Genomic DNA, 27,768 nt, shown 5'->3' on the forward strand with positions numbered 1-27,768 from the left:
AGTAAGCTTGGTCATACTACGGAGAGATGTTTCATGAGACAGCGTGATGTGAACAAAAAAGAATCTTTAAATATTCAGTCAATTGGTCTAGTGTCCACTCTTGAGAGTTCCCAGAATTCTTTAACTGAGTTAACTGAACCTGCTTTGAGGGGTAACTTAAATTCTCATGATGGAGCTCCTCTTTTGAGCAGTAACGTGGGTGACACTCTCAAGAGTTCATGTGCTGATTTCCTGTCTGATGGTTTTGTCAGTCCTCTGGACAGTAATGACAGGAAATCAGTTAAAATATATCGTGATACAGGTGCTTGCCTATCCCTTATGCTGACCAGTGTTCTAGGCTCTAATGTTAATTCCTCTGATGAAACTGTGATCTTACAAGGTGTAGGGAATAATTACTTCTCTGTCCCTCTGTGCAGAGTGAATTTAGAGTCTGGTTTTGTTAATGGTTCCGTTATGGTTGGATTGGTTGAGACACTCCCAATGTCAGGTGTAACTTTCTTACTTGGAAATGATATTGGTGGAAGTCAAGTGTGTCCAGCTCCTCAGTTGTCTGGTGACCCAGTGGCTGCGACCCATGATTGTGATGTCCCTGATGTGTTCCCTGCATGTGCTGTCACTAGGGCTAAGTCTAAAGTTACTGGTGATTTAGAGGATAATGATGATGATGATGTTATCCTAGCTGACACTTTTCTTGCTAATTTGGACCACTCACCAGATGAGGCAGTACCCCGTAGTGTTGATAATTTGTCTCGTCAAGAGTTGGTTGAGTTGCAGGTTGCTGACCCTGAGTTGAAAGGTCTAGCTAACTCTGCTTACAGTGAGGAAGAGTCAGCTAGTGCTTCAACTTGTTACTATATAAAGTCAGGAGTACTTATGAGGAAGTGGAGACCCCCAACAGCATCAGCCGACTGTGAATGGGAGGTTGTACATCAAGTTGTCATCCCTCGTGTTTGTAGGCAGGATATCATTTGAGTGGCTCATGATTCCAGTTTTGCAGGACACCTTGGAGTGAGGAAGACTGTGGCACGCATTTTGAAACACATCTACTGGCCAGATATCTTCAGAGATGTTTCCTGGTATTGTAAGTCTTGTCACACCTGTCAAGTTGTGGGGAAGTGTAATCCGACCAAAAAGGTTGCACCTCTAGTTCCCATTCCTCCTTTTGAGGCGCCATTCACCCGTGTGTTGGTGGATATTGTGGGCCCTCTTCCTAAGACTTCTTCAGGATTTTCTTATGTGTTGACCCTGATTGATATGGCTACTCGTTATCCTGAAGCCATTCCACTTAGAAATATCTCAGCAAAGATCGTGGTTAAGGAAATGCTAGGGTTCTTCACCAAGTTTGGTCTGCCCAAGAAGGTACAGTCAGACTGGGGAAGAAATTTCGTGTCAAATGTTTTCAAGCAGTCTCTGAAAGAGTTGGGCATCACCCAGATCACATCTTCAGCTTACCATCCCCAGACCCAAGGAGCGTTGGAGAGATATCATCAAACACTCAAATCGATGCTCAAGAAATACTGTTTGGAACATCAGAAAGACTGGGATAAAGGTCTTCCATTCGTTGTATTTGCCGCAAGAGAATCTTCAAACGAATCACTGGGCTTCTCACCCTTTGAACTACTGTTTGGCCATGAAGTAAGAGGACCCCTTAAGCTACTCAAGGAATGCTGGCTGTCGGAGGAGGACGACGTCAACCTGCTGGAGTATGTGATGAAGTTCAAAGAACGGCTGTCCACTGCTTTACAGCTGGCGAGAGAGAATTTAGGAGCTGCTCAGGAGAAGATGAAGACTTGATATGATACGAAGTCCAGGTTACGCCACTTTCAGCCAGGAGATCAGGTTTTGATTCTGCTACCAGTGCATGGGCAACCTCTTCAAGGCAAGTTTAGTGGTCCTTATTTCGTGGAGAAGAAACTCAGTGATGTCAACTATGTCATCGCCACACCAGATCGTAGATAGAACAAGCAACTTTGTCACATCAACATGCTAAAGTTATATCACAGGCGGGACGAAAATAACCCAGTCTGCACTGTAGCTGTTCCACCCGAGTCTGCAAGTGAAGCTCTCCCATGCAGTATGAGCCTGAGTGATAGTTTGGGGAAGAATCCTGATATCATGAATGATCTCCAGACTAAGCTTTCTCATCTAGCTCCCGAGGAAAGGCAGGAGTTTTCGGCAATACTGCAGGAGTATCTGCAAGTGTTCTATGCCACTCCAGGAAGAACCACTGTATTGATGCCTGATGTCGATGTTGGAGACGCAAAGCCAATTAAACTGCCTCCTTACCGTGTGAACCCAGTGAAAGTTCCTCTCATCCAGAAGGAGCTTGGCTACCTGTTGGACCACAAGATGATTGAGCCCTGTTAGAGCGAGTGGAGTTCTCCTGTCACTCTAGTCCCTAAGCCAGGTGGATCACAGTGGCTTTGCATCGACTACAGACGTTTTAATCAGATAACCAAAACAGACACTTACCCTCTCCCTCGCGTGGAAGATTGCATAGACAAGATCAGAAAGGCTAGGTACAGTCGGCAAGATTTCCGACTGGACCACCTGGTTGCGGGATTTGGCTAATGTGGCAACAGCGCGCGCCGGTGTGTGTGTGTGTGTGTGTGTGTGTGTGTGTGTGTGTGTGTGTGTGTGTGTGTGTGTGTGTGTGCCCGACATTTTTTCGGATCGCTAAGCTTCATCCTCCGAATTATATTATGTGGCCATTGTATTATGCTATGATATAGGCTAATAAATATTATGTGATTGGGATAATGGGCTGTGTACTATACTATTTGTAGTCTGAATTATATAAAATAATTCCCTTGCCTTGCAGCGTGAACCACGATACAGGTTGAGTTGTGGTTCAGAAACAGAGGGCAAGTTCACCCAGAAAAGGCGCGATGTAGGGGAAAGGGGGGAGTATGGGAGTAAGCAGCCAATAGTTATATATTCTTAGTCATTACAGTATAGTTATCAACGTGTCAATGTTATCCTGTGCCCTGATTGATGATAAACATATTTACTTTTATTATCTTTATATAGACCCGATTACACACTAGGATACCCCCTCCCTAGTTAGCGGAAAACATGCCCTGCTCCACCGCCTCGACTCTCTCTCTCTCTCTCTCTCTCTCTCTCTCAACCTCCTCAGCTGGCTATCAGTTGACACACACACACACACACACACACACACACACACACACACACACATTATCAGTTTGTGCTAATGTGTAATGACGTTGCATTTAGTATGTTTACCTAAAATTTATTACTGTGTCAAAATACAAGTGCAATACATAACCACCTCACATGGCGGATTACGTTAACCAGTAATCAATACTTATTTGCATAGTTTATGTTTCAGTAATAGTCATGGGGTAACCAGACCCACACTGATATTTTCGTTAATGCTAAATGTAATCGTGTGTTCTGTGGCGGATACCAGTTAGTGGGGAGGTGGCTGCTGACACCTCCAATCCTCATAGCTATGGGTGGTGGGTTGTAGTGTCACTGCAGAGGTTCCTGTTCCTCCAGTTATGTCAATAATTAAACATAACATACTGATGAACAGCCATTTCTTATGAAAAATACAAACAACCTATATGGAACTATGAAGCATATTGTGGGAGCTTTCCAGCTCTCACGCACCAGTCACAGTCTTAGTCCTTTGTTTCAGTATTGCCAGCCTGACAGTGTGCAGTGTTAATGAACATGCTATTAATGTTAGTTCTACATGCTCATTTACATTTAGAACAACAGAATTCAAAGCAGGATTTCATTCAGTACACAGAATGCCAAATACAGCATGTGTGTGTGCGTGTGCGTGTGGGTGTGGGACAATACGTAAGGTGGGGGTGGAGGGAGTATAGTATGAATTTGTCATAATGGTAATATGGGTGTGTGCATACGTGGCTAAGGACGTCCACGACCGATATGTAATCTTTGCCTTTAACACTTGATGACACACACTTTAGTATTTACTTAGGTTCTATTTATAAGTCTGTAGCATGTTACATTATTATATTATTATGATTTTGTTTGGGGGGCGAAACCTGAAACACCATATAAAGACAAACACTGAAGTATCATAAAACTGCGACATGGAATCCATATTTTATGAATAACTATTTCTTGCAGGAGAAAATAATGTTATTTTAATGTTCATTATAAGATTACACTGTAGGAGCATCTGTTTTTAATGGTAGCTTACCGGATTCCAAGCGATCAGTTTATTAAGTTATACTAGAGCATAGATTTATGCAATATATCCATTATATATTGTATTAACTATGTCATGAAGGTTCACACAGTGGACTTTCACGTAAACTACTTCGAAAAGGCAGCAAGTTCAGTGTTTAATAGGATACGAAGTTCACGTATTTTTTGGTGTGGTTATAAATCCAGCTGTCCTTTACTGGCCAATATAATTCCTTATAAAATGAGAGTGGTCAAGTGTAAAACCAATACCCTATGTAGCATAGTAGTTTGAAAATGATCACTGATAATAATTTATGATTACTGTATGACCCTCCCGAATGACCACACCCAGAATCTTTGTTTTATTTTTTTAAATGTTGGGCCACTTGGAACAGATATGAGTAAATGACACGACAGCCCAAGTGTTTTTATTGAATATAACCCAGCCAGTATGAATTTTCTTTATTAATGTGATACGTGGGTGTATGGTTATCAGGTAAAAGTGAGAACTTACACACACACACACACACACACAGAATATATATATATATATATATATATATATATATATATATATATATATATATATATATATATATATATATATATATATATATTTGAGTGGTGAATTGTAAGAATTATGGTAAACAGACAGGTTGAGGAAAAACTGGAGAGTGTGGAAGAGCAGTAGGTAGATAAAGGCCAGAGTATAGAGAAGCGTTGATAGTCTTCTTCATATGACTGTTACCAGGAATTTTGTATTCATAAAATTTAATGACAGGGAAAAGATTTCTGCAGGCCACAGTATTCTAATGCATATGTATAAATTTACTGATGATATTTTTAACGACCATATTTTTATACTGTATCACTAAACAGTCTTAATACGAAGTATTATTAAAAAAACATTTAGGGATCAACTGATATTCATAGCAATAATACGTCTAGATGAACGCATATTACCAACACTTGCACCACTGTTCATTAAGCCTTACAGTCCTCATAAAATAAACCAAGCAAATAGTGGATAATGAACCTTAACATGAAAAACGGTGTTTTTTCCCAAAGCGTCAAAGATATTAGAAATGAAACTATATGAGCGATGTATGAATATTCTTTTCACGTGCAGTTACGACCGTAGGAACATCTTCGAGAAGGGCAGAAGTGGACACGTCACCTGCAATGTCTGGGGGTGAGTGTGCATCCATGGTATGGGTGACGTCACCAGGATAGAAGGGAGTTTCACTGCTAAAAAATACATTGAAATTTTGCAGGATTTTTTCCTCCCATCAGTTCAGGAGCGGAACTATCCGTTTCCTCCCGGCCCTATAATTTTTGTTCAGGATCGCTGCCCCATCCACACGGCGAGAAGAGTCTCGGAATGGTTTGCAGGTCGAGAGGACTTGCAGCTGCTCGACTGGCTCAGTAAGGAAGCAGACATGAACCCCATCGAAAATGTATGGGGGATTATGGTTAACTGTTGGGAGCCTGAGAGTGAACTGGCCGACAATCACGCCTAGTGGGAACAGTTCAGAAGCCAGAAACAGCTCATACGGACCATGTCGCCTCTATGCAAACAGACTGAGAGAGGTGATCGAGAAGGAGGGTGGGATACTTCCTACTAATGAATGAGTTCCATACAAATCTTTTTTTTTTTTTTTTTATTATCCTCTGATTATAATGGATATTATTCCATGCAGTATAACAATCTAACAGTAACTTTAATAACTTACTATAACTTACCTGACGATATAACTGATACGACACTATCTTATACATTTTGCTCACTGACATGATTTTTATTACGGGGACTTATACAGGAATTAGTGACGTTTATGTGCATTTCTTAACGCAACTTTCATGTTACAATTGCAGTGTTTTTTTCCATTAAAATATGAAGCTTTCTTGACTGGCACTTTGCCAACTCGCTAGACATCTTGCCACCTGTTCACATGCCTAAGGTGCTGTTTTCCAGTCGTGATAAAGATTTTTAAAAATTACTCAGGAATAAGTTGGTCAGTGTGTGATCAATAACAAATACGGGTAAACTACTAACAACTGCACTTGCTGTCTGCTCGATGTAGTTTTAAGTGAACGTACATCACTTATGTTACAATACATAACATAACTCAAAGCTACAGTATAACATAACATACTGATCAAAGGAAATCCGATAATCTAAGCTTAAGAATCGCTGCACCTACAACGTATTTAAACAGATGTTATAATACGGTAATATTTCTTCCTGAAATATTGTTATTCATGTATTTTGCCACACATAATGCATTTTTTTGTATATACATTTCAGTGTTTGTCTTCATATACTGTTTCAGGTTTCACCCCCAAAACATAATCATAATAATATAATAATGTAACATGCTACAAATTTATAAACAGAACCTAAATAAATACTGAAGTGTGTGTCATCAAGTGTTAAAGGCAAAGATTACATATCAGTCTTGGACGTCCTTAGCCAAGTATGCACACACCCATATTACCATTATGACACACATTTCATACTCACTACACTCCTCCCACCCCCACCATACGTATTGTCCCACACCCACACGCACACACACATGCTGTATTTGGCATTCTGTGTACTGAATGAAATCCTGCTTTGAATTCTGTTGTTCTAAATGTAAATAAGCATGTAGAACTAATGTTAATAGCATGTTCATTAACACTGCACACTGTCAGGCTGGCAATACTGAATAAAAGGACCAAGACTGTGACTGGTGCGTGAGAGCTGGAAAGCTCCCACAATATGCTTCATAGTTCCATATAGGTTGTTTGTATTTTTCATAAGAAATGGCTGTTCATCAGTATGTTAAGTTTAATTATTGACATAACTGGAGGACCAGGAACCTCTGCAGTGACACTACAACCCACCACCCATAGCTATGAGGATTGGAGGTGTCAGCGGCCACCTCCCCACTAACTGGTATCCGCCACAGAACACACGATTACCTTAAGCATTAACGAAAATATCAGTGTGGGTCTGGTTACCCCATGACTATTACTGAAACATAAACTATGCAAATAAGTATTGATTACTGGTTAACGTAATCCGCCATGTGAGGTGGTTATGTATTGCACTTGTATTTTGACACAGTAATAAATTTTAGGTAAACATACTAAATGCAACGTCATTACGCATTAGCACAAACTGATAAAGTGTGTGTGTGTGTGTGTGTGTGTGTGTGTGTTTGTGTGTGTGTGTCTACTGATAGCCAGCTGAGGAGTTTGAGAGAGAGAGAGAGAGAGAGAGAGAGAGAGAGAGAGAGAGAGAGAGAGTCGAGGCGGTGGAGCAGGGCATGTTTTCCGCTAACTAGGGAGGGGGTATCCTAGTGAGTAATCGGGTCTATATAAAGATAATAAAAGTAAATAGGTTTATCATCAATCAGGGCACAGGATAACATTGACACGTTGATAACTATACTGTAATGACTAAGAATGTATAACTATTGGCTGCTTACTCCCATACTCCCCCCTTTCCCCTACATCGCGCCTTTTCTGGGTGAACTTGCCCTCTGTTTCTGAACCACAACTCAACCTGTATCGTGGTTCACGCTGCAAGGCAAGGGAATTATTTTATATAATTCAGACTACAAATAGTATATTGCACAGCCCATTATCTCAATCACATAATATTTATTAGCCCTTATCATAGCATAATACAATGGCCACATAATATAATTCGAAGGATGAAGCTTAGCGATTCGAAATAATATCGGGCATGTACACACACACACACACACACACACACACACACACACACACACACACACGGGCGCGCTGTTGCCACATTAGCCAAATCCCGCAACCAGGTGGTCCAGTCGGAAATCTTGCTGACTGTACATAAGTAAGTTTGATTTGTTAAAGGGATACTGGCAAGTACCTATGACTGAATGTGCTAGAGTGATCTCATGTTTTGTAACACTAGGAAAGACTTTTGCATATTCTGTAATGCCATATGGTATGAAGAATGCACCAGCCACTTTTCAGAAGCTCATGAATGTTGTAACAGAGGGTTTGGCAGGGTGTGTTGTTTATATTGATGATGTATTAATCTTCAGTGACAACTGGAAAGATCACCTATGCCATGTCAGAAAATTTCTTGAGCGTTTGGTTCAGGCTAATCTTGTAGCTAATTTATCAAAGTGTGAGTTTGGTCAGGCTAAAGTTCAGTACCTTGGGTACGTAATTGGTGATGGACATGTTGCACCACCAGGAGCTAAGGTTCAGGTTATAAGTGATCTTCCCAGACCTAAAAGTAGGAAAGAGCTACAAAGATTTTTGGGAATGGTAGGTTATTACAGGAAATTTGTTCTTAACTTTTCAATTCTTGTATCACCACTTACAAACCTACTGAAAAAGGGAGTTAAATTTGTCTTGACCGATAACTGTGAATCCTCTTTCAGTAAACTTAAAGCTATCCTATTAAGTCAGCCAGTGCTCGCTACTCCAAATTTTGCTAAGCCTTTTAAGATGGCTGTTGATGCAAGTGATACAGGAGCTGGGTCTGTATTGCTGCAAGAGGATGATCAGGGTATTGAACACCCTGTATCTTATTACAGTAAGAAGTTCACTCCACCTCAAAAGAACTACTCAACTATTGAGAAAGAGCTTTTGGCCTTGATTTTGGGTTTACAGCATTTTTCATTTTATTTGTGTTCTGGTTTTGACCCCATAGTCATTTATACCGATCATAACCCACTGAAATTCCTTAGTAAGTTTAAAGATAAAAATCAGAGATTGACAAGATGGAGTCTACTTCTTCAGGAGTATTCATTAGACATACAACATGTCAAGGGGAAAGAAAATGTTATTGCAGATTGCTTATCTAGATTTTAGATAGATTGTTTTAGAGTAATAAGAAATTTCCTTTGTAAATTTCTTTTTCTTTGTGGGGAGGTGTTACATAGCCTATGATTTCATCATCTCTTGTATAATTCTAATGTACAGTATGCTGCATGTTTGATCACGATTCGCCACGTGGCTTCCATAGTGACCAGGCTTGCGTGCTCTACCTAACTCCCCCCCTTCTCCCCCTTATAGTAGAGTAAGTCATTCTTTCTGTTGTTCAGAACAGGAGTGTCAACTCTTCGTCCTCTATTCCTTCATTTGCGCGTCCTTCTTACAAGTTGAATCAAGCTCTGCTGGCCCCTATATAATGAGCTCAGTCTCTGGATTAGTTGCCGCTTAGATCTACTCCTCATTTTGTTCACATCTCTCTCCTCCCCTGTATAGTGTATTATTATTTTTGTGAGTGCTCAGGAAGTCTCCAACCATCTAGCTGCTGTATAATTTGAGTATAAGTGTTATTACCATTTTTCTTGTACTGTAGAGCATGGGGCGTTAGTTCGTAAGCCTGGTGAGGTTTTTACTGTCAGCCAGTATTAGTAATATTTTGTATCTGTAATAATATTATATCTTGCTTTAACTGAGCATTATCCGGTTTTCTCATTTTATCAGGGCTGACTTAGATAAATTTGCTCTTGCTAAATTCGTGTTAATAGAGGCTATTGCAGTTAACCATATATGTAACCTGTTTTGTCATTACATTATCCTTATGAGTCCTGAATGTTTAGTTGTTAGTTTGAGCATTAAACTTTAACTTGTAATTTTACCTAAATCTTTTGTTTTGAACCTGGAACTTTGCGGGACAGTAGTGACTTTAGTATTCTCACTTGAAGTGTTCATTATCTCTCTCTGTGCCCGGATGCACAAACGGCCTTAAGGCTACACACGGCCTTAAGTCGGGTAGTTTAAGGCCGTAGGTCGCTAAGGCCCATGCACGAAGCACTTACATGAGAGTAAGCCTCGGTAAGGCCGCCTCAGCCGCTGAGGCTGGGTCGGAGCAGCCTTACTGTATTGAGACCCGTAAATAAAGTAACTCCGATATGATATTCTCTATAGCACAAACCGGACCAAACATGTTATTGTTTATCTCGGTATGGAGTTGATGGTTGCGTGTAAACTAGATCGTGCTTTGAGAAGGGAATGAAGGTTTTCTGGATCCACTGAACCCCCATAACATAAATGATTACCATGCATTGAGACAATATCAACTCCCCAGGAGCAAATTTCTTCGTTTAACAGAGCTTGAGCCTCATACTGGGAGTGTCACGCTACACTCCCATGCCATTCTTGCCTACACAACAATTTTTGGCAACCCATGGGAATTTTCAAAGTGTTGTTGGAGAGTGGTATTCATCAGTCAACAAGTATATCCAAAGTGGTATCACGTGTGACAGATGCTTTATACAGGAAATGACAGAAAAATTAAGATGCCCAGTGCTTTGCTGAGAAGAACAGAGACTAGAGGGTTTCCACAGTATAAATAATTTTTCTAAAGTGCTTGGGTCCCCCATGAGAAGAGAGGGAAAGAACACATCCCCAGTATCCCTGCTTGTAAAGGGCAACTAAGGAGGAGCCTTTTTGTTTTCAGTCCTTCATTCCTAACTGTCCTCTTCTGTCTTCTGTCCTACACCCTTTTCTTGATGTTTGCATGTTTCTTATGGTCTTTATTTTCCCTCTACTTCTGCTTTGCCATGCAGCCATATTATGGAATGGTGATAATTCTTCATTGTTAACTTCCTAAAGTGCTTGGAGCAATGGACTGAACCCTTATACCAATTAAGGCCCCAGATCACAAAGAATATGTATTTGTCAGTTGCAATGGGTTCCATTCACTGGATGTGCAAGTTGTGACAGCAACAAAATGATATTGAGCTGTAATTACAGATATCCTGGCAGCACTCACGCTGCCTATATCTGGGCTAATTCTAACCTCCACCAGAGATGTGAACCAAGGTGTCTATGGTGACAATTTTCTGCTAGGTAACTGTGGTTGCTGATTACTTTGTGTGAAGTTAGACAATGGTTAGGTAAAACATGGCAAACATAATAAGTTCCCGTTCATATTGCTATTTTGTTTCTTTACTCCTAAACCCTCTCATCTTACTAATGTTTTAAAGGTTGTTTGGGTGTAATGCTGGAGTGCTTTTCATTGCACCCTACATTGTTTTCAATTAATTACTGATACTTCACTTGCTTATCCTTGACTGTTGTGTTAATGTTACCGGCATTGTGTGAAAATAAGTTATTGTATAGAATGCCCAGGTATTCGACAGAATGTCTACCATTTTTTGGCAAGGTATGAAATAAGCTTATTTCATTCTGACTTTATACATTTTACCTAGGGATTTTATTAGAATGCCTAGGTATTCTGTAGAATGTCTAGCATTTTTATGGCAAAGTATAATAACCAAAAAGGGGTTAGGCTGGGATAATCTAGGTTAAGTTTAAGTTAGGTTAGGCTAGGTTAGATTAGGCTAATTTAAAAGAGCGCTGTTAGGCGTTTACCTAAATTAACCTAACCTAACCCACCTATATCGAATTTGAACGAAGCCTAGACTATCCCAGCCTAACCTAACCGCAGTCTAAATTAGCCTAACATACTGAAATAACAGATTTCACGTTTGTCGGTTTGCTACAATTTGGTCGTTTCTCACTTTGCCTAAAACAAACACGGTAATCTACAGAATACCAGGGAAATGTGTACAGATGATTTTCTTAGATCTTGTCTTGAAATTTTAGCATTACATAGTTTACCTAGGCATTATATGTGACGGGTTTCCCACTTTGCCGGTAACATAAACACTCGCTCTCGCCTCTCACCCCCAGCTGATTCATGAAGCTCTGTGATTGGCCCAGTGTTTCTGTGTTCTGCCGTCTGATTGGTCGGAAGAGTCTCAGCTGACGCACGAGATTTCCCCCAAAACATTCCCTACAGTTAAGGCCAGCCTTAGCTAAGGCCAATGCACTAACCTTAAGTCAGCCTTAAGACAAGGCAAGGGGTCGTCGTGCATGGGCCTTAGAGGCAGCCGTAGGGCCGCCTTTAATATTTCATTTAAGGCCAGCCTTAAGGCTGCCATCCGTCGGAGTTTTGTGCATCCCTGCCCTGTTCCGTATCTATCTGTCTATATATATATATATATATATATATATATATATATATATATATATAACGCACGTTTTACTGGTTATTATGTTTTTTTCTCCCATACAAACCCTCCTTGCTGAGAAATGTTGCTTAGTATGGGCAACACCTCAGAAATATTCCTGGATCCGCCACTGCATTCAGTGGAGGTGTAGGAATAGTTACCTGGTATACATCTACAACAGCATCTATATGATCAAATACTGCAGTGTCAAAATTTATCATTCCTGTATATATACTCATTGGCATAATTATTTAACAAGCCAAGGGGAGTGACTGATATTATAAATATTCCTACTGTTCAAGACGAAAAGGGGTTCAAGGAACAACATGGCGGAATGAAGATGTGAGACAAACCGTGGAACAAAAGATAAAGAACAGTGGCACGGGGGAAGCTGAGAGACTGAAGACAGAGTTATTAATGGAGAAAAAAAAAGAAGGGTGAAAAAATTAGTAAGAGAGAGCAAGAAGAGAGTGGGTGAGGAATTTGGAAGGAATGTGAGAGTAAAGTGGAGAAAACGTAAGAAAATGTTCTGGAAGGAGGTAAAGAGAGTTAGGTTGATGAAGAAGATGGTAGGGGAATGAAACATAAAAATGACAGATTAAGAGTGGAGATGGAAGAAAAAGTTGGCAGCTGGAAAGAACACTTGAACGAACTCTTAAACATAGTGACTCAGAGCAATGCGACTGTAAGTGGTTGGGGAATGGCTGGGAGGAGGAGGGAAGTGAGATGGGAGGAAAAGATCAGTAAGAAGAAAGTTATGGAAGCAATAAATAAAATTAAAATAAGGAAAGCCCCAGACATTGATGGAGTGTGTGGTGGAATGCTGAGGCATGGCAGAGTGATAGTAGTAGAACGAATATGGACGATGTGCAGATTGGCCTGGGAGGAAGGTAAAGTCCAGGAGAACTGGAAGTCAGGTATCATTATTCCTTGTTCAAATGAAAAGGGGAAGATGAAGTGTTTGGTAATCATAGAGGAATCTTTTTTTTTTTTTTTTTTTTTTTTTTTGGTGTAATAGGAAAAGTATATGGTGGGATACTTATTGACAGAGTTAGGGAAAATAAAATATGAATTATTTGGAGAAGAACAGGGAGGTTTTTAGGAAGGGAAGACATTGATTAGATCAGATATTCGACCTTAGGTCTATAGTGGAAAAGTTTCCAGGGAAGGGAAAAAAGTTGCAAGTGGCCTTCAAGGATTTGGAGAATGCATATGACAGAGTGGAGAGAGAAGGAATGTGGAAAACATAAAGAATATATGGAACAAATGGGAACTTACTGAATGTCGCAAAGAGTATGTATGAGTGCCAAGGCTGCAGTGCATGGGGTATTTCCATCTGAATGTTGGCTTGAAACAGGGATGTGTCATGTCTCCATGGCTGTTCAATTTGTATATGGATGGGGTTATAAAAGAGATACAAGGTAGGGCAGTGGTTGTTGGAGTGGTCCTAATGAGAGAGGGCAGGGTTTGGAAACATCCTGTACTGTTGTTTGAAGATCAGAATGTATTGTTAAGTGAAGACGAAGGGGGACTGCAAGGTTTGATGGATGACTTTGAGAGTGTTTAAGAAACGGAATCTGAAGGCTAATGTTGGGAAGAGTAAAGTCATGGTCTTCGACAGAAATGAAGTCACTGAACATACAGCAAGGAAATGGAAAATGTGGGTGCATTTAAGTACTTGTGTAGTGCATTGAGTAACCCTAGATACACGGTGTTGGGAATAGTACCTTAATTACAGACATGTCTGGGATTTCAGACATACCTTTGGTGGTTAAAAAAATATATATATAAATGGTACAAATTTTATTCCTATATTTTATATATGAAATAAATGCATTTCTAAAGCAATTATCTATTACATTTCGAAATGAAACCAGCATTGAAGAAAAAAATATGAAGAAATTGTAAAAAATAGGTAAAAAAAAAAAACAAAGTCAGTCTTCTAAGGATCTCAGCGAGCCTCAGTATTGGGATATGCTGCTGAAACTTGGCACATGTGGAGTCCACAAGTCCCCCGGGATGCTCCAGTTCCCCCAGGCCTTATGCCACATGAGTTGCTGTGGGCCATCCTGTAAACTGAAGGGTATGTTTCAGTAAGCAGAAAAAAATATATATTGTTGTACCCACTCCCAGTCCAATAGCAAGAGGGTGTGGACTGACGTCACAATGCTGTCGAACTCGTTGGTCATCATCTGGAGACGAGCTGTCACGAGGCCAACGTTGTCTTGTAGAAGAAGCTGCACGACGGCATTGGAGCCATGATGCCTGAGTAGTGGCACTTGGTTGGAATGCCTCCTGCTGGAGCACTGGGGCAAGGCAGTGGAGGGGGTAAGGTGTCAGAGGAGGAGGACGAAGGCACAGACTCTGGGTTGTCAGCATCAAACTCTTCCTCAGCAAGGTCAGGAGATGCTGGGCAAGAAGCACGGGTGGAGGGAGGGTGACTGAGGTCACGTGATGCGGACCGCAACGTGGCCTGCCTGCCTTGCTGCTTTGTCTCCCTCTCAGCCTGATGCACAGTTGGGGTTGATGTAGGTTGAGGGTGGTGTGAGGGGTCAGGTTGGGGTTCAATTGGGTAAATGGGGCTGTGGATCGGCGATGTCCTTTTTCACCATGTATGTCCAGGTTTCCAGACAATGGGGCTCTAAATCTATGGTAGAAACAGGAGCCACACGAATGCACCTCACAGGGCAACAGCACATCTCAGACTGAGATGTCATGGGCAGCCAGCCTCATGGGCCTAACACTGTCTTGTCCGCAACGCAAAATGGGCCTCTTTCTGGAATCTCGGACAAGCCTGTTTATCTAGAGGTAAGGATGGAAGTTTGGAGGATGAAGTGCTTGAAAGGATATTACAAGGAAGAATGGTTGCTGGTTCCTTAAAAGCAATGAAAAAATAATAGGGAGGGAGCATGGAAGTAATAAAAGTCGCTGCATGATAGTGTTGTGATACCAACTCTAACGTATGGAAGTGAAGCTTGGACGTTGTTGGAGGGACACAAGTCAAGAGTGAGGGCAGTGGAAATGAGTTATCAGAGAGGAATATGTGGAGTTACATGGAAAGAGAGACTGACAAATGTAGAAATGAAGGGGCGTTGTGGTGTGGATGTGGATGTGATAGAAAGTGTTAGAAGCGTTATGCTGGGTGTTTTTAGTCCAACCTCTCGTCCTCAGAGGACTGAGCGGGGTCCTCTTTCCTGACCGGAAGTAAAGCACCCACAAAGGAACAGGACATAAAAACCAGGCAGTACACCTTAACACATCTATTGTCTTAATTCATACACCATTACAATATAGAACAGAGAGACACTGGATATGTTTTGAACAGGGACACAGAGTTAGCCTTCAATATAAATGTACACAGTTACACTTAGGCTATAGTATTCTTCACTTACACATGAATAATAAATAATACATACACAATACCCGTCTTCTGTTTATAGGCAGAATTGATATTTTATATATTAAGTCTGATGCACTAGGAGTGGACAGGGCCATGGGTCAGGGGAGTGAATATTACTATAAATGTTCAGGGTGTGAGCCGCGACACTCGGGAAAGTCACTTAGTCGCGGTAACACTTGTTCACAGGTCTTTGGTTTTCCCGCGCACCCTGGTCTTGACCCACTATTTCTATATGTTACTCTATCTGTATTTATTAGTATTTTCCACCCTGCCAGGGTATCGTTTCTCAGTGTGTCACTTATAACTTAGTCAATTATATTGTTCTGGCCCTCACTTTGTTACTGGCACTACACACTCCCGTCTTGGCGGTTCGCGGCACAAGAGGCGTCGAGATCACTACATACCCTTGTCTCCTGGGTTTAACTTGATGAGGCACCCAGGTGTGAGAGGAGACCTTATTGGGGAGCCTTCCTGTAGGGGGCAACACACTGCCCGTAGGGGCGTCACTGCCCGGGCCTTCGTTATCAGGGGTGTACAGGGAGGCCCTCCCTTCTGGGGGCCTCAACCTGGGAGGAGGCCCTCGTACTGGAGCCTCGTCAGTGGGGTGCAGGGAGGCCCTCCGGTCTGGGGGCCTCGACCTGGGAGGTGGCCCTCGGGACTAGGACCGAACAGCTACAGGAGGAGGGCCTGTTGCCTCTGACTCCGGGGAGAGGGGGAGCCTGAGTTGCCCGGGTCTGGAGCCTGCTGGTCAGGCCTGGGGGTCTGGGGGCTGCGGCCGCCTGCAGGGTGGGGTGCCATCAGGGGTGAACTGCGGCGCCTTCTCCGTTGGACGTCCGTCAGGGGCAGGGACCCCCCAGGGGTAGATGGTAGGACTGGGATTGGGCCACGCCACCACTCTGGCAGCACCTCCGGGGAACCACTCCTGAAAGGAAACAACAAAGGGCATCCCACGCAGCCGAGAGGTAAAGGGTCGGCCGCACAAGGGACCTCCTGCTTCGGGAGGACCATCGGAGTCACGAATGAAGGGCGTACAGTAGCCGCTCCTACCCTCAGACGTACAGTGGCCGTGTTGGAGTTCCGTGACTCCTAGGGCCCGCAGCTGAAGGGCATACAGTGGCCGCTCCTTCCCCCGCACATACAGTGGCCGTGCTGGCGGTGCTGCTCCCGAAGGAGGAAGAGGCAGGTGAGGGGTGCACAGTGGCCGCGCCCTCCCTGGCACGTACAGTGGCCATAGCCATGGGCCCGCCTGCCCTTCGGGAAGTAACTGAAGGACGTACAGTGGCCGCTCCTTCCCAGTCATGTACAGCGGCCATGAGCGCGGTTACTCCCATAAGAGGAGGAGGTAGTGGACTAGGGCATACAGTGGCCACTCCCTCCCCGTCACGTACAGTGGCCATGATCGCGGCTCCACTACTCCTGCCTTTGCCAGTCGGAACACGTTCAATAACTAACGCTCCGAGGCCGTCCCCAGAGGTGGCTGACAGAAGGGCGTACAGTGGCAGCTCCTTCCCCCTCACGTACAGTGGCCATGATGGCAGAGTCACAGGGGAGAGAAAAATGAAGGGCTTACAGTGGCCGCTCCTTCCCCGGCACGTACAGTGGCCGTACCGCGGTGTTGCTTGGGACTGACTCTGGATTAGTCCCACCCCAATCCTGGTGAAGGCTGCCCCGCTCGCAGGGTCGTTGCCTCTTCCTGCTTACCTGGTGTTGGGCCAGTTGCAGGGAAGAGGGACTCAGGACAGGGATGCCCTGGTGACCCTCTTGTTCCGGGTCAATAGCCCTGCCGTGGTGTCCTCCTGGGGTGGTGGTGTGGTAGTGGCTTGGTGGTGGGGTGGGGGGTGGTGAGGGGGTCCGGCGGTGGCGGGTATTCTAAGAAGTACAAACCCTCCTCAGGTAGACGTCGGTCCGCCTTGCATGGAAGGTAGACGTGGGTCTCTCAGACCCCAAAATATAAAAATCTGGGGAAATGTTTGTTTCGTTTATTCCAATACTGAAAACAGAGTAACATATGTAATGCTTCCGCAACACAAACGTGTAAAAAAATGAACTGTTCTTATCTTTTATATTTGTAACAAATTTTTTGAAAAAAAAAGTAGAAAAAACAGTAAATAAATTTTGACCTATCAGAAAAAAAAAAAAAAAAAAAAACTGAGTGGTTGGTTGCGTGGTGTCATAGCATGGTATGGGATGGTGCTTCATGGTGTGGATAGGGGATGACAGACTCTGCCGTTTAATCTGCAATCAGGGAGAACAAACCCCCCCCCCACGCCTTACATAGACATGGGTCTCACAGACCCGTAACATATAAAACCACCCTTATACTGGGGAACCGGAGAGACAGCTTGAAGTAAATCCCTCACCCCTTGCATGGAGACACAAAGTTAGGAAGCTACTGAGAAGAACAGGGCTCCCGGGTATTTAAAAGTTAGTGAACTAGACAATGGGACGGGGGGAATGGGTCTCACAGACCCATGTAGTAGGTTACGCCATGTGGAGAGAATGGAGAGTGAGACAATTACAAGGAGAGTGTATGTGAGTGAGCTGGAGAGGAGGAGACGAAGGGGGAGGTCAAGGATGAGATGGAGAGATGGAGTGGGGAGGCATATGAGGGCGGGGGGTGTGAGCTGGGGGGAGGGCAGTCTCTCTCTCTCTCTCTCTCTCTCTCTCTCTCGTTTGTGTAAGTCACCTGATTCCGCAATATGAGGAGGACACACACGGACACATACACACACACACACTCTCTCTCTCTCTCTCGTGTGTGTGTGTGTGTGTGTGTGTGTGTGTGTGTGTGTGCAATTAAAATGGACTGGCAATTACTGGTAAATGTATCATGCGGTAATTTGCGGTCAGTATGTAATTTGGTACAGGTAAGTAACGAGCTGTTTTAAGTATACAGGATAGTCCGTAATTAGCTCTTCATTAGAGGCAAGTATATTATTCGGTAGTCAGCGATCACCATGTAATTAGATACTGGTAATTAACGAGTCATTTTTTATATACAGGATAGTCCGTAATTAGCGCTTCGTTAGGGGCTCCCATGGCGGTTGCTTGCTTCTTGCTGGGTGTGGGCAGTGTGGCAGTGGGGGTAGGAAAATAAATGATATAGGGTAGACATTGATAACCACACACACACACACACACACACATTTAAAACATAGCATCCAATCTATCTCCGAGGGTATGGGTGTAATTAATGTAATTCATTATGTAGTCAAAATAATATCTGTTACGGGTGAGGCTCGTTCTGCCCTAAGCTAACTAAACCCGTCAGACAGTAGCAAGAATAAAGTAGCGGTTCACTTGAGGAATAAATTATTTAGAGAGTGTCAATCTGTTAGTGTATATGCCTGCATATGTTTTGCGTCTTCCTCTCCGGGATAGTCGTATTTCCACTGAAACTAAATACAATTTTTTGGCAGCAACAATAATACAGTAACAGTAAATATGATCTGATAATTCCAATTATGTGAACCACTAATTCGATAACTGCCTGCCTCACTTTCCTTCTGTTTATTTTACCTGTTTGTTTACCTTTCACGTCTTCATCTACGGAAAGGGTTTAGTCTCACTTAAGCTGAATCATATAGTCTCCCTTTAGCAGGAGCGGAGTAGCAATCGATGGGAACTGGTAATTGGGAATCTGTCTTTCCTTCAGTCCACCTGTCCCATTTTCCTTTCACGTCTTCCTCAACGTATACGAGGGTCTGTTACCATTTAATCTGAGTCATGTCATCTGGTGGAACCAAGAATAAAATAAATCAACGTGAATCCATCATCCATAGTCTGTCTTTGTCTGTCTGCCTGTCTGTCATATGTGGGAGGCGTATTTTTTCCGAAGATGGACTTAATCGTTTGCCTTTAGCAAGAATAAAATAGCATTCATCCTGAATCTCAACTGGCGTGTGTCTGTCTGTGTGTTTTCTTTCCCTTGCTAGAATGGTTTATATTCACCTTGGCTTACTAAATGTGTTTGGTGATATTTAGAATAAAATTAACAAGTTTGATTAATCTGTCTAAGGCGTAGCTATGTCTGTCTTTCAGTCAGTTTTTCTGTCGCTTGTACATCTCGGTGCAGCTGACTTCTATCCGACAACATGATTCTCTACCAGACAGAATTACGGAAGAACTTGAATGTTATGGGATATAATTCAGTAATTTATATTTGAAACCAATATAACGTTCATAACTTTTTGCATCACGTTTTTTGTTCTGTTACTGTGCAATTGGAATTTCTTCAAATGTTTTTACGTAACATGGAATCCACAACATGTAATAAGTATCGTGACCTGCTTTGAACCGCGAAAAAAAGGAGTGAGCAACGTCTCGATCAAGGGAGGTGGTGGTGGTACTTGCAGGAGGAGATGGGGGAGGAAGAGGGGAGGAGAGAGGAGGGGGTTTAGAGCTTTGTCCGAACACCAAATCAATCTTGCTTTCCTGGCTCCAGCATCGACCCCCATCGCGACTGTGCAGTACATGTAACAGTTACTTTCCCTTCAGATGTGTTAATTTCTACTGCAATCAGTTCTACCTGTGAGGGTATATCTAGTTCTATTCCTTTGACCTGTAGATTTTTCTTTGTTAATATCATAGTTCCACCTCCTTTTTTATAATTCCTATTTCTTTTTTATGTATTGTATTCCTCTAAGTTTGGGGTATCGTTTGATATCCTTGGGGTTAATTTTGTTTCACCTAGGCAAATATGTGGTTCCTTTTCTTTGGTATAGTCTTTCATCTCTAATGATTTAGATACCATTCCATCTACATTTGGGTACATCAACTTAATTTTGTTTACATACTTGCCATAGCTGAGTCTACTACCTTCCTTCTTTTTATTCCCTGTTGTTTATATACCACTTTCGTACCTGCAATCCAATTACTTTGTAAAAATATTTATTCTTCTCTTCCTCTGATCTTTCCTCATTCTTTGTTTTTCCTTCCTCTCTCTTCTCCTTTAGTGTTTCAAATTCCTCTTGAGTTAGGCATCTTTTTATCCATACTTTTTATAATTCCTCTTTTTCATGAGTTTGTTGGCATTTTTTAACACTTCCTCTACATTGTTTGCACTCTGGAAGGATACTTTTAGGGGTCTTGACTTACTTCTCTCATATATCCCTAGCCTTTTAAGTTCTCCTATATCATTATAACAGATATCCTTTGATACATGCTTCAGTATGTTCATTATATTTTCCATCTCGTTTTTATCCCTTGAATTTTTTTTTTTTTCAGCTATGCTACTGATTACAATAGATTTGTTAATCTCTACAGTTTCCCTGACTGGTTTTGGGTCGTTTTTTTTTTTTTTTATAATTTCTTTCACTTCCTCTTTTATGTTTTTTCTTTACCTTTGTATCTGTATCATTCTTTACTTTCATCACTTCAACATATGTAGTTTGTACCTCTTCTTTGTAATTTCTCACCATTTTATCTACCTGTCATTTTCTCTTCAATATTACTACTTTGAGCTATCGCACTGCTTGCTTGCCTGATTTTCTCCGTATCATTTCTGAAACATCCATAATTCTGTCATGCCTGACAGCTGTACAAATGTACATCCCATTTCAGTAGCCTTCGTTCTCAATGTATTTTCCACAGCTGATAGTTCATTAATTGCTATGGCTTTTCTGTTTATTTCCTTTATTAATTCTTCATTATTTATTATTATTATTTTTTTCTGCTGTGTGTGTAGCTCATTCTTGATTTCACTGATTTGCATTTGAATACTTCTCTCTAGTTATTTACTTTTCAATTAACTTATCGTAAGTTTCCTGTTTAACCAGTTCGGGGTAGAAGTCATCATCCTGTTTTTTATCCTTGTCTCTTATCTTAGCACCTTCTACAGGCATCTTTCCAAAATATGAAGTCATCTTAGACTGAAGATAATCTCTACTTACAGTATTGCATTACTGCCATTTGCTCGCGTTGGTGTTGTCTTTCTGACGTAAGGAAACTCAGCACACTCCTTGACACTGATTTATAGATGTTTACTTACTTTAGGCTACAAAGTCTTTGCTATTACTTGTATTACGATGTTAGATCATTACTTAAGTTAGCCTAACGAGCTTGACCCATAAACAGATACAACTTAGGTATCCCCAGGGCGAAGCTCAATGATATACAGTCGTGGTGATGAATAATTACCTATCCTCCGGCACCCCATGTCTCGGCTCAGGCTAGCTCATTTATGCGCGGCAAGTCACAGCGAAGTAAGAGGGGCTGACAGGGAGGGGCCAGAGAAAGAAGGGAAGGTGGGTGGGGGGACTGATGATGGTGCGGGAGGGAATGAGGGGGAGGGAGAATGAATGCAGTGGTGGTGACATTATTTGTCTATATTCTTCCATTCAGGGCATGATATAAAGGAGATAATATTCAGTAGATAATGCTGCATTACACCTTGTATAGCGGCGTCAGATAGCAAGCTTTAAAAAGGAGATGATATTACGAGCTAGCTCGCGAGAGAAATGTACTGACGTGAGAGATCAATCATTAGTGCGGAACCAGATTATTTGTATTTACCCAGATATTTTGACTTCGGACCCAGAATAGAATATGGATGGCTTTGACTGCCGTCATGTTTGTGTAAGAAACACCCTCTACGCATACAAAGAGTTAATTTTTGGAACTAGATATCATAATGCAACCTTCGACATGGCTGTGTCCACAGTAAATATGATCATCCTCTTGGTATACACTCCCTCTATATCAGTGTTTCTCAACCGGGGTTCCCGGAACTCTAGGGTTCCGCCAGAGGTCGCTAGGCGTTCCCAGAGAAATAGTGATAAATAGGCTAATCATATGTAAATGCATTTCTGAGTAATTTTTGTGTTTAATTTCATTATCGTAATTTTACTATACACGTACGGCATATTCTCGGAACATTCTTAGGTATTATCTTATAGTCTTAACCTGTTATAACATTTAAAAGTATAATAATTATAGGGAATATACTTAGCGACGTCTTTACGGCACGAGTTAAACCTCCTTTAGTGGTCAGTAGACTGGAGCTATACGTGTCGGATTCGTGTATCATCAAGTGACTCACTCAAGTACAGCGCATATGCACGGCCTCCATCAGTACTGTATGTACTTCCTGGCGTGCTGGTACAGTCCCTCATTCACCCACGTTATTTAGTAAATGTTACCATCAATCAGGGATTTTATATGAATTTTAACAGTTTAAGTATGTTTATGATTTTGTTAGTTCATGAAAAGTTTGTGCTCTCTCTCTCTCTCTCTCTCTCTCTCTCTCTCTCTCTCTTCCTAGGTTAGTTTTTCTGTTTGCCTTATTTTGCTCCAGTTTTATTGGTTTAAGTTTTATTTGTCAAGTTATTGTAGTAGTAGTAGTAATTATCTGTTTTCGTTCTGTTTATATGTGTTATATATGATATTGGTTAGTCATGTTTATTTTTTTTGTGTGAATGAAAACTGTATGAGGTCCCTTGAACAAGCAGTTTGATTTCAGTTATTTATTTTTAATTATTTATTATTATTATTTTTTCAGTCAATATATTTGAGATAAACGGAAGTTATTTTTTGCTTAAACCAGTTCAGAAAAAATATGTTCTCCTTATGAACTTTATACAAGAGAAAGAAAGATATTAATAATGATGTATAGAGCTTTTTATGTAAGGGTTCCCTGAGACATGAAAATTATTTCAAGGGTTCCATAAGGATAAAAAGGTTGAGAAACGCTGCTCAATACAGTCACGATCATGTCATTATGGCATTTCTATATGAATAGGCTATTTAAAATAATTGTGCATAATCGGTAAATACCTTTGATGTCTGTGCACATGGGTTAATATAATAACGATATATCTCATAATCTGTTAGAAGGAAAATGAAACAAAATCCTACCCAAACTCTCAAAGCATATTTATGTCAAGGTTTACCGACACTGTTCAAGCCAATGCAACCAGAAAAGCCTTAGTAAGTAGTCAAGTGGCCTCCTGCCTCAATAACCTCTAGTTGTCTTCGCGGCAGCGAGAAAACAATGTTGTTAATGGTTTGCTGGTTTCGTCTGAACAGCTCTCACTCGTCCTCGGTGTGCTGGAGGAGGCGGGCACGTGTCCTCTCGTTCTCTGGCTCCCACGCGTTGACAATCCTGGCCCACACAGTCTCGATGGCTCTGCACTAATGTTTGATCTGTCACGTCAGTATATTTCTCTCACGAGCCAGCCCTTGATATCAGCACCTATCTACAGCTTGTTATCTAACGCCGCTGTACAAGGTGTAATGTAGCATTATCTACCAAATATTACCTCCTTTATATGATGCTCTGAATGAAAGAAAATAGACAAATAATGTGATCACCACTTCGCATTGATTCTCCTTCCCCTGCCTCCCCTCCCACACTCTATTCCCGCACCATCACTCGTCCTCCCACTCACATTCCCTTCTCTCTCTGGCCCCTCCTTCTCAGCCCCTCTTACGCCACTGTGACTTGCCACGCATAAAGGAGCCAGCCTGAGGCACAAGGTATCGGAGGATAGGTGATTATTCATGACCACGACTGTACGTCCGACTCGTGTGTGTGTGTGTGTGTGTGTGTGTGTGTGTGTGTGTGTGTGTGTGTGTGTGTGTGTAATAAGTCACCTGATTGCCACGGTCTGCCAGTGCGTTGATGATGCCCATAAAGAAGTTCTTGTGACTCTTTGACCCTACAGGACTGAGGAAGAGGATACGACCCGCCTGCACAGATGACACACACGCCACCGCAGCCACCAGCAGCAACCACACCCGCATCTGCAAACCACAATGTACAGTTAGGGAAGCTTGTGGTTAGGTGGTTTGCAAGGACTCATCTCTCAATACTGTTTCACACAATGATTTTGCCTCGCGTTGATTATTCTAATGCAATGTGGATCCAAGTATCTTCTGACAGCTGAATTGATAAAACATCTGTTGGCACGTTCAGTTTCGATGCTGATGTTCCTTTGCGACTTTATGAACTAGCTGTTGTTTAATCATCTAGCTCTGATCGGTCATTTTCGCATGTGGCCTCTTGGTTACCGGTATATAGTACTTGTAAATCGCTTTATCCATGAGACTGTTGACCTCAACTGAGTCATTTAAGGGCAGCTCTTTGTCTTTTAGTGAAGCTACAGTCTTGAAAGAAGTGTTTTAATGGATATTTACAGGGTTTAGTTACTGACACTTCTCCAGACGAATTATGTTTTGTACTGCATATAAATAATGTCACAGTACTTTTAAGCGTGAAGGTAAAAGCGTGTTTGAGCACTAGTGAATTACACTGGACGAGCTGACGCTTTGGAGAACCAAAAGATCACATTATTATTATTATTATTATTATTATTATTATTATTATTTTATCGATAGTATGCAACACGCACTGCCATGCCATATGAACATCTCTGGTAAGAGCATCACGTCAGTTCCAACTTGTGTTAGGCTGAATAAACACCCAAGTGTGTCTATAGCAACGAAAGGTTGAACTGCACTGAAGTCCAGAATGTGGATGGAACGGGCTTGAACATTTAGCAGTTAATACTTGCCGCCCAGGCGCTGCAGGTAGCCAGTCTGTGGTAGAGGAACTTTGTGAAACTACCAAACTTATATATAAACTGTATTTTATTTTTATTTTAAAATAGTAGGAGTATGTGAGAGGGACTCTCAAAATTCACTATCTATCTATCTATCTATAGCCCGACGCCCTAATCCCTCAAAGGGTGGCCGCAGACAAAACGCCTCCAAGTCACTCTGTCACCCACCATTTGACTCCCCTCCCCCCAACTCACCCCCCCCTCCCTCATACACCTCTCAACTCCATCCTTCCACCTCATCCTCGGTCTACCCCTCCCTCTCCCTCCCTCCACCTCACCTATATACACCCTCTTAGTCAGTCTTTCATTCTCCATTCTCTCCACATGTCCAAACCACCTCAGTGTATTTCTCCTAATCTTCTCAACCACATCCACATCTACCCCACAACGTTCCTTCACTTCTTCATTCGTCAACCTGTCCCTCCATGTCACTCCACATGCTCCTCTCAAGTAACTCATTTCCACTGCTCTCACTCTTGACTTGTTCCCCTCTTGCAAGGTCCACGCCTCGCTTCCATACGTCAGGGTAGGGATCACAATACCATCATGCAGTGACTTCTTAACTTCCATACTCACCTCCCTATTTCTCATCACTGCTTTCAGTGTACCAACAACCTTTCTTCCCTGCTGTACCCTTTCACGTACTTCATCCCCCAAAGTTCCATCCTTACTCATCACACTACCCAAGTACTTGAATGCACTCACATTCTCCATTTCCTCACCATCCAACCTCACTGCACACTCTGTGACTTCATTCCTCTCAAACACCATAACTTTACTTTTGTTTACATTAACTTTCAGCTTCCTCCTCCTACACATTGTCCCAAATTCATTCACCAAACCTTGCAACTCCCATTCACCATATTCTTAATTTAAAAAAAAAAAAAAAAAGTACTTAAGATTCTCATATCACTGGACTTAATGCAACGCCGAGAATTTGGCCACCGCACTGCCAACACAAAGCGTCGCTCGGTATGCCTCAGTCAGGCCTCATGCACGGACCTGCCACACTACTTCCATGACGGTTCATTGTGGGTCGATATGAGACAAAAGATAAAATTATTACCTTGGCCTATGACCCCTTCACCTTGCTGAACTACTCCGTTCATCATCTTTTCGTACTTCATCACTGACAAAAGTCTGGTCCAAATTCGTCGAGGGGTAAGGAGATATGGCACCCACACCCATATGACCTTGATTTCACTGACCTAATTGGTTCATCGTCCCTCCATTCTGTACCACCTACATAGATTTGGTCGAAATCCATCAAAGGGTTCAGGAGATTGCACCCCCACACCAATATATCCTTCACCTTTGACCCCTTGACGTCGCTGACCTAATCAGTTTATTGTCTCATCATGCTGTATCACTGTTAACCTAATCAGTTTATTTTCTGATCAAGCTGTATCACTGCTGACCTAATAAGTTTATTGTCGCATCATGCTGTATCACTGCTGACCTAATCAGTTTATTGTCGCATCATGCTGTATCACTGCTGACCTAATAAGTTTATTGTCTGATCATGCTGTATCACTGCTGACCTAATAAGTTTATTGTCGCATCATGCTGTATCACTGACAAAGGTTTGGTTGAAATCTGTCCAGGGGTTCAGGAGATATCGCACCTATAAGTGTTATGCATGCACAGACCCATGAACGCACGCACGGACAGACAGACCAATCACTTGATGCCTCCTCCACCATAGGTGGGCAAAAGCATAATGAGGCTAGGAATTTTTAGAGTGATGAATTTGATTGGGCATTGTTTAAAACATGATCTGGCACTTCAGTGATGAAAAATGGTTCAGAAACATTGAATTTATGAGATTTGTGTGTGATCGAATTGGATGATGTCTGGTACGCTGTCATTATATCCAAAACTCTCCAGATATGCTTAGATAAGAGACACAGTTGGTGACGTGCTTATTTCTTTCCCGTGGAATGCAGACATACAGGAAAATCAATTCATCCAATTTCGAATGTGAAATAGCAGTGAAAAATGGTAAACCTGAACAATTCTAATGCTTCACATCACTTTCAACAAAATCTGCTGGGCTAGAATACGTTCCCCTCGCTCAAACATGTTCCACACAAACATATAGATACCTTCTACCGTTTCCTAAAGAGCAATACTAAATTTTCATTATGTGGAGATTTCATTACATAAGTCGCCAGTCGAGCAAAGCAGTACTCTCAAGATGGGTGGAAAGCTGATGACATGGAGAGCTGGAGCTAAGCCCTCGGGACTAATTCCTGACCATCCCCCTTTGCTGAACTTTTTCAGTGTTTCAGTAACACAAAGAGTAGGCCAGCATGCTCTCTAATACATGTTTCTCTAACTGTCAGCACCAAACTACATGCACAGTACACACTACACTTCCTTTTAAAAATTGAAAAATTAAAAATGGAGTCGATAAATCATGCCTTGGAGTCCCCAGGGGGGGGGGCGACCATAAATGCCCCCACCATCCGCCCCTCTCCCGGTGACGACTCTAAGAGCTGCCTGGAACCACTGTTTGACTCACTTTTTCTTAATTTCTGCAACTTTGGTGGCATTTCCTCTAACTTTCTCTCTCTTGAACATCACCTCTCTTCCTCTAAATCCCACTTTC

The 27,768-nt window shown here is 42.1% G+C and overlaps 1 protein-coding gene across 1 annotated transcript in view; it reads right to left on the reverse strand.

Moving 5' to 3' along the window:
- Positions 1–27,768, reverse strand: part of LOC145401607 (UDP-glycosyltransferase UGT5-like) — a 161,241-nt gene that overhangs the window by 61,231 nt on the left and 72,242 nt on the right. The window contains exon 2 of the mRNA XM_080273799.1: positions 24,190–24,339. Within this exon, the coding sequence (XP_080129925.1) occupies positions 24,190–24,339 (150 nt within the window). The remainder of the gene's footprint in view (positions 1–24,189; positions 24,340–27,768) is intronic.

The sequence above is a fragment of the Coenobita brevimanus genome, chromosome 56 (genome assembly GCF_032717465.1).
Source record: "Coenobita brevimanus isolate Jiangsu-jjx chromosome 56, ASM3271746v2, whole genome shotgun sequence".
NCBI classification, from domain to species: Eukaryota; Metazoa; Arthropoda; class Malacostraca; order Decapoda; family Coenobitidae; genus Coenobita; species Coenobita brevimanus.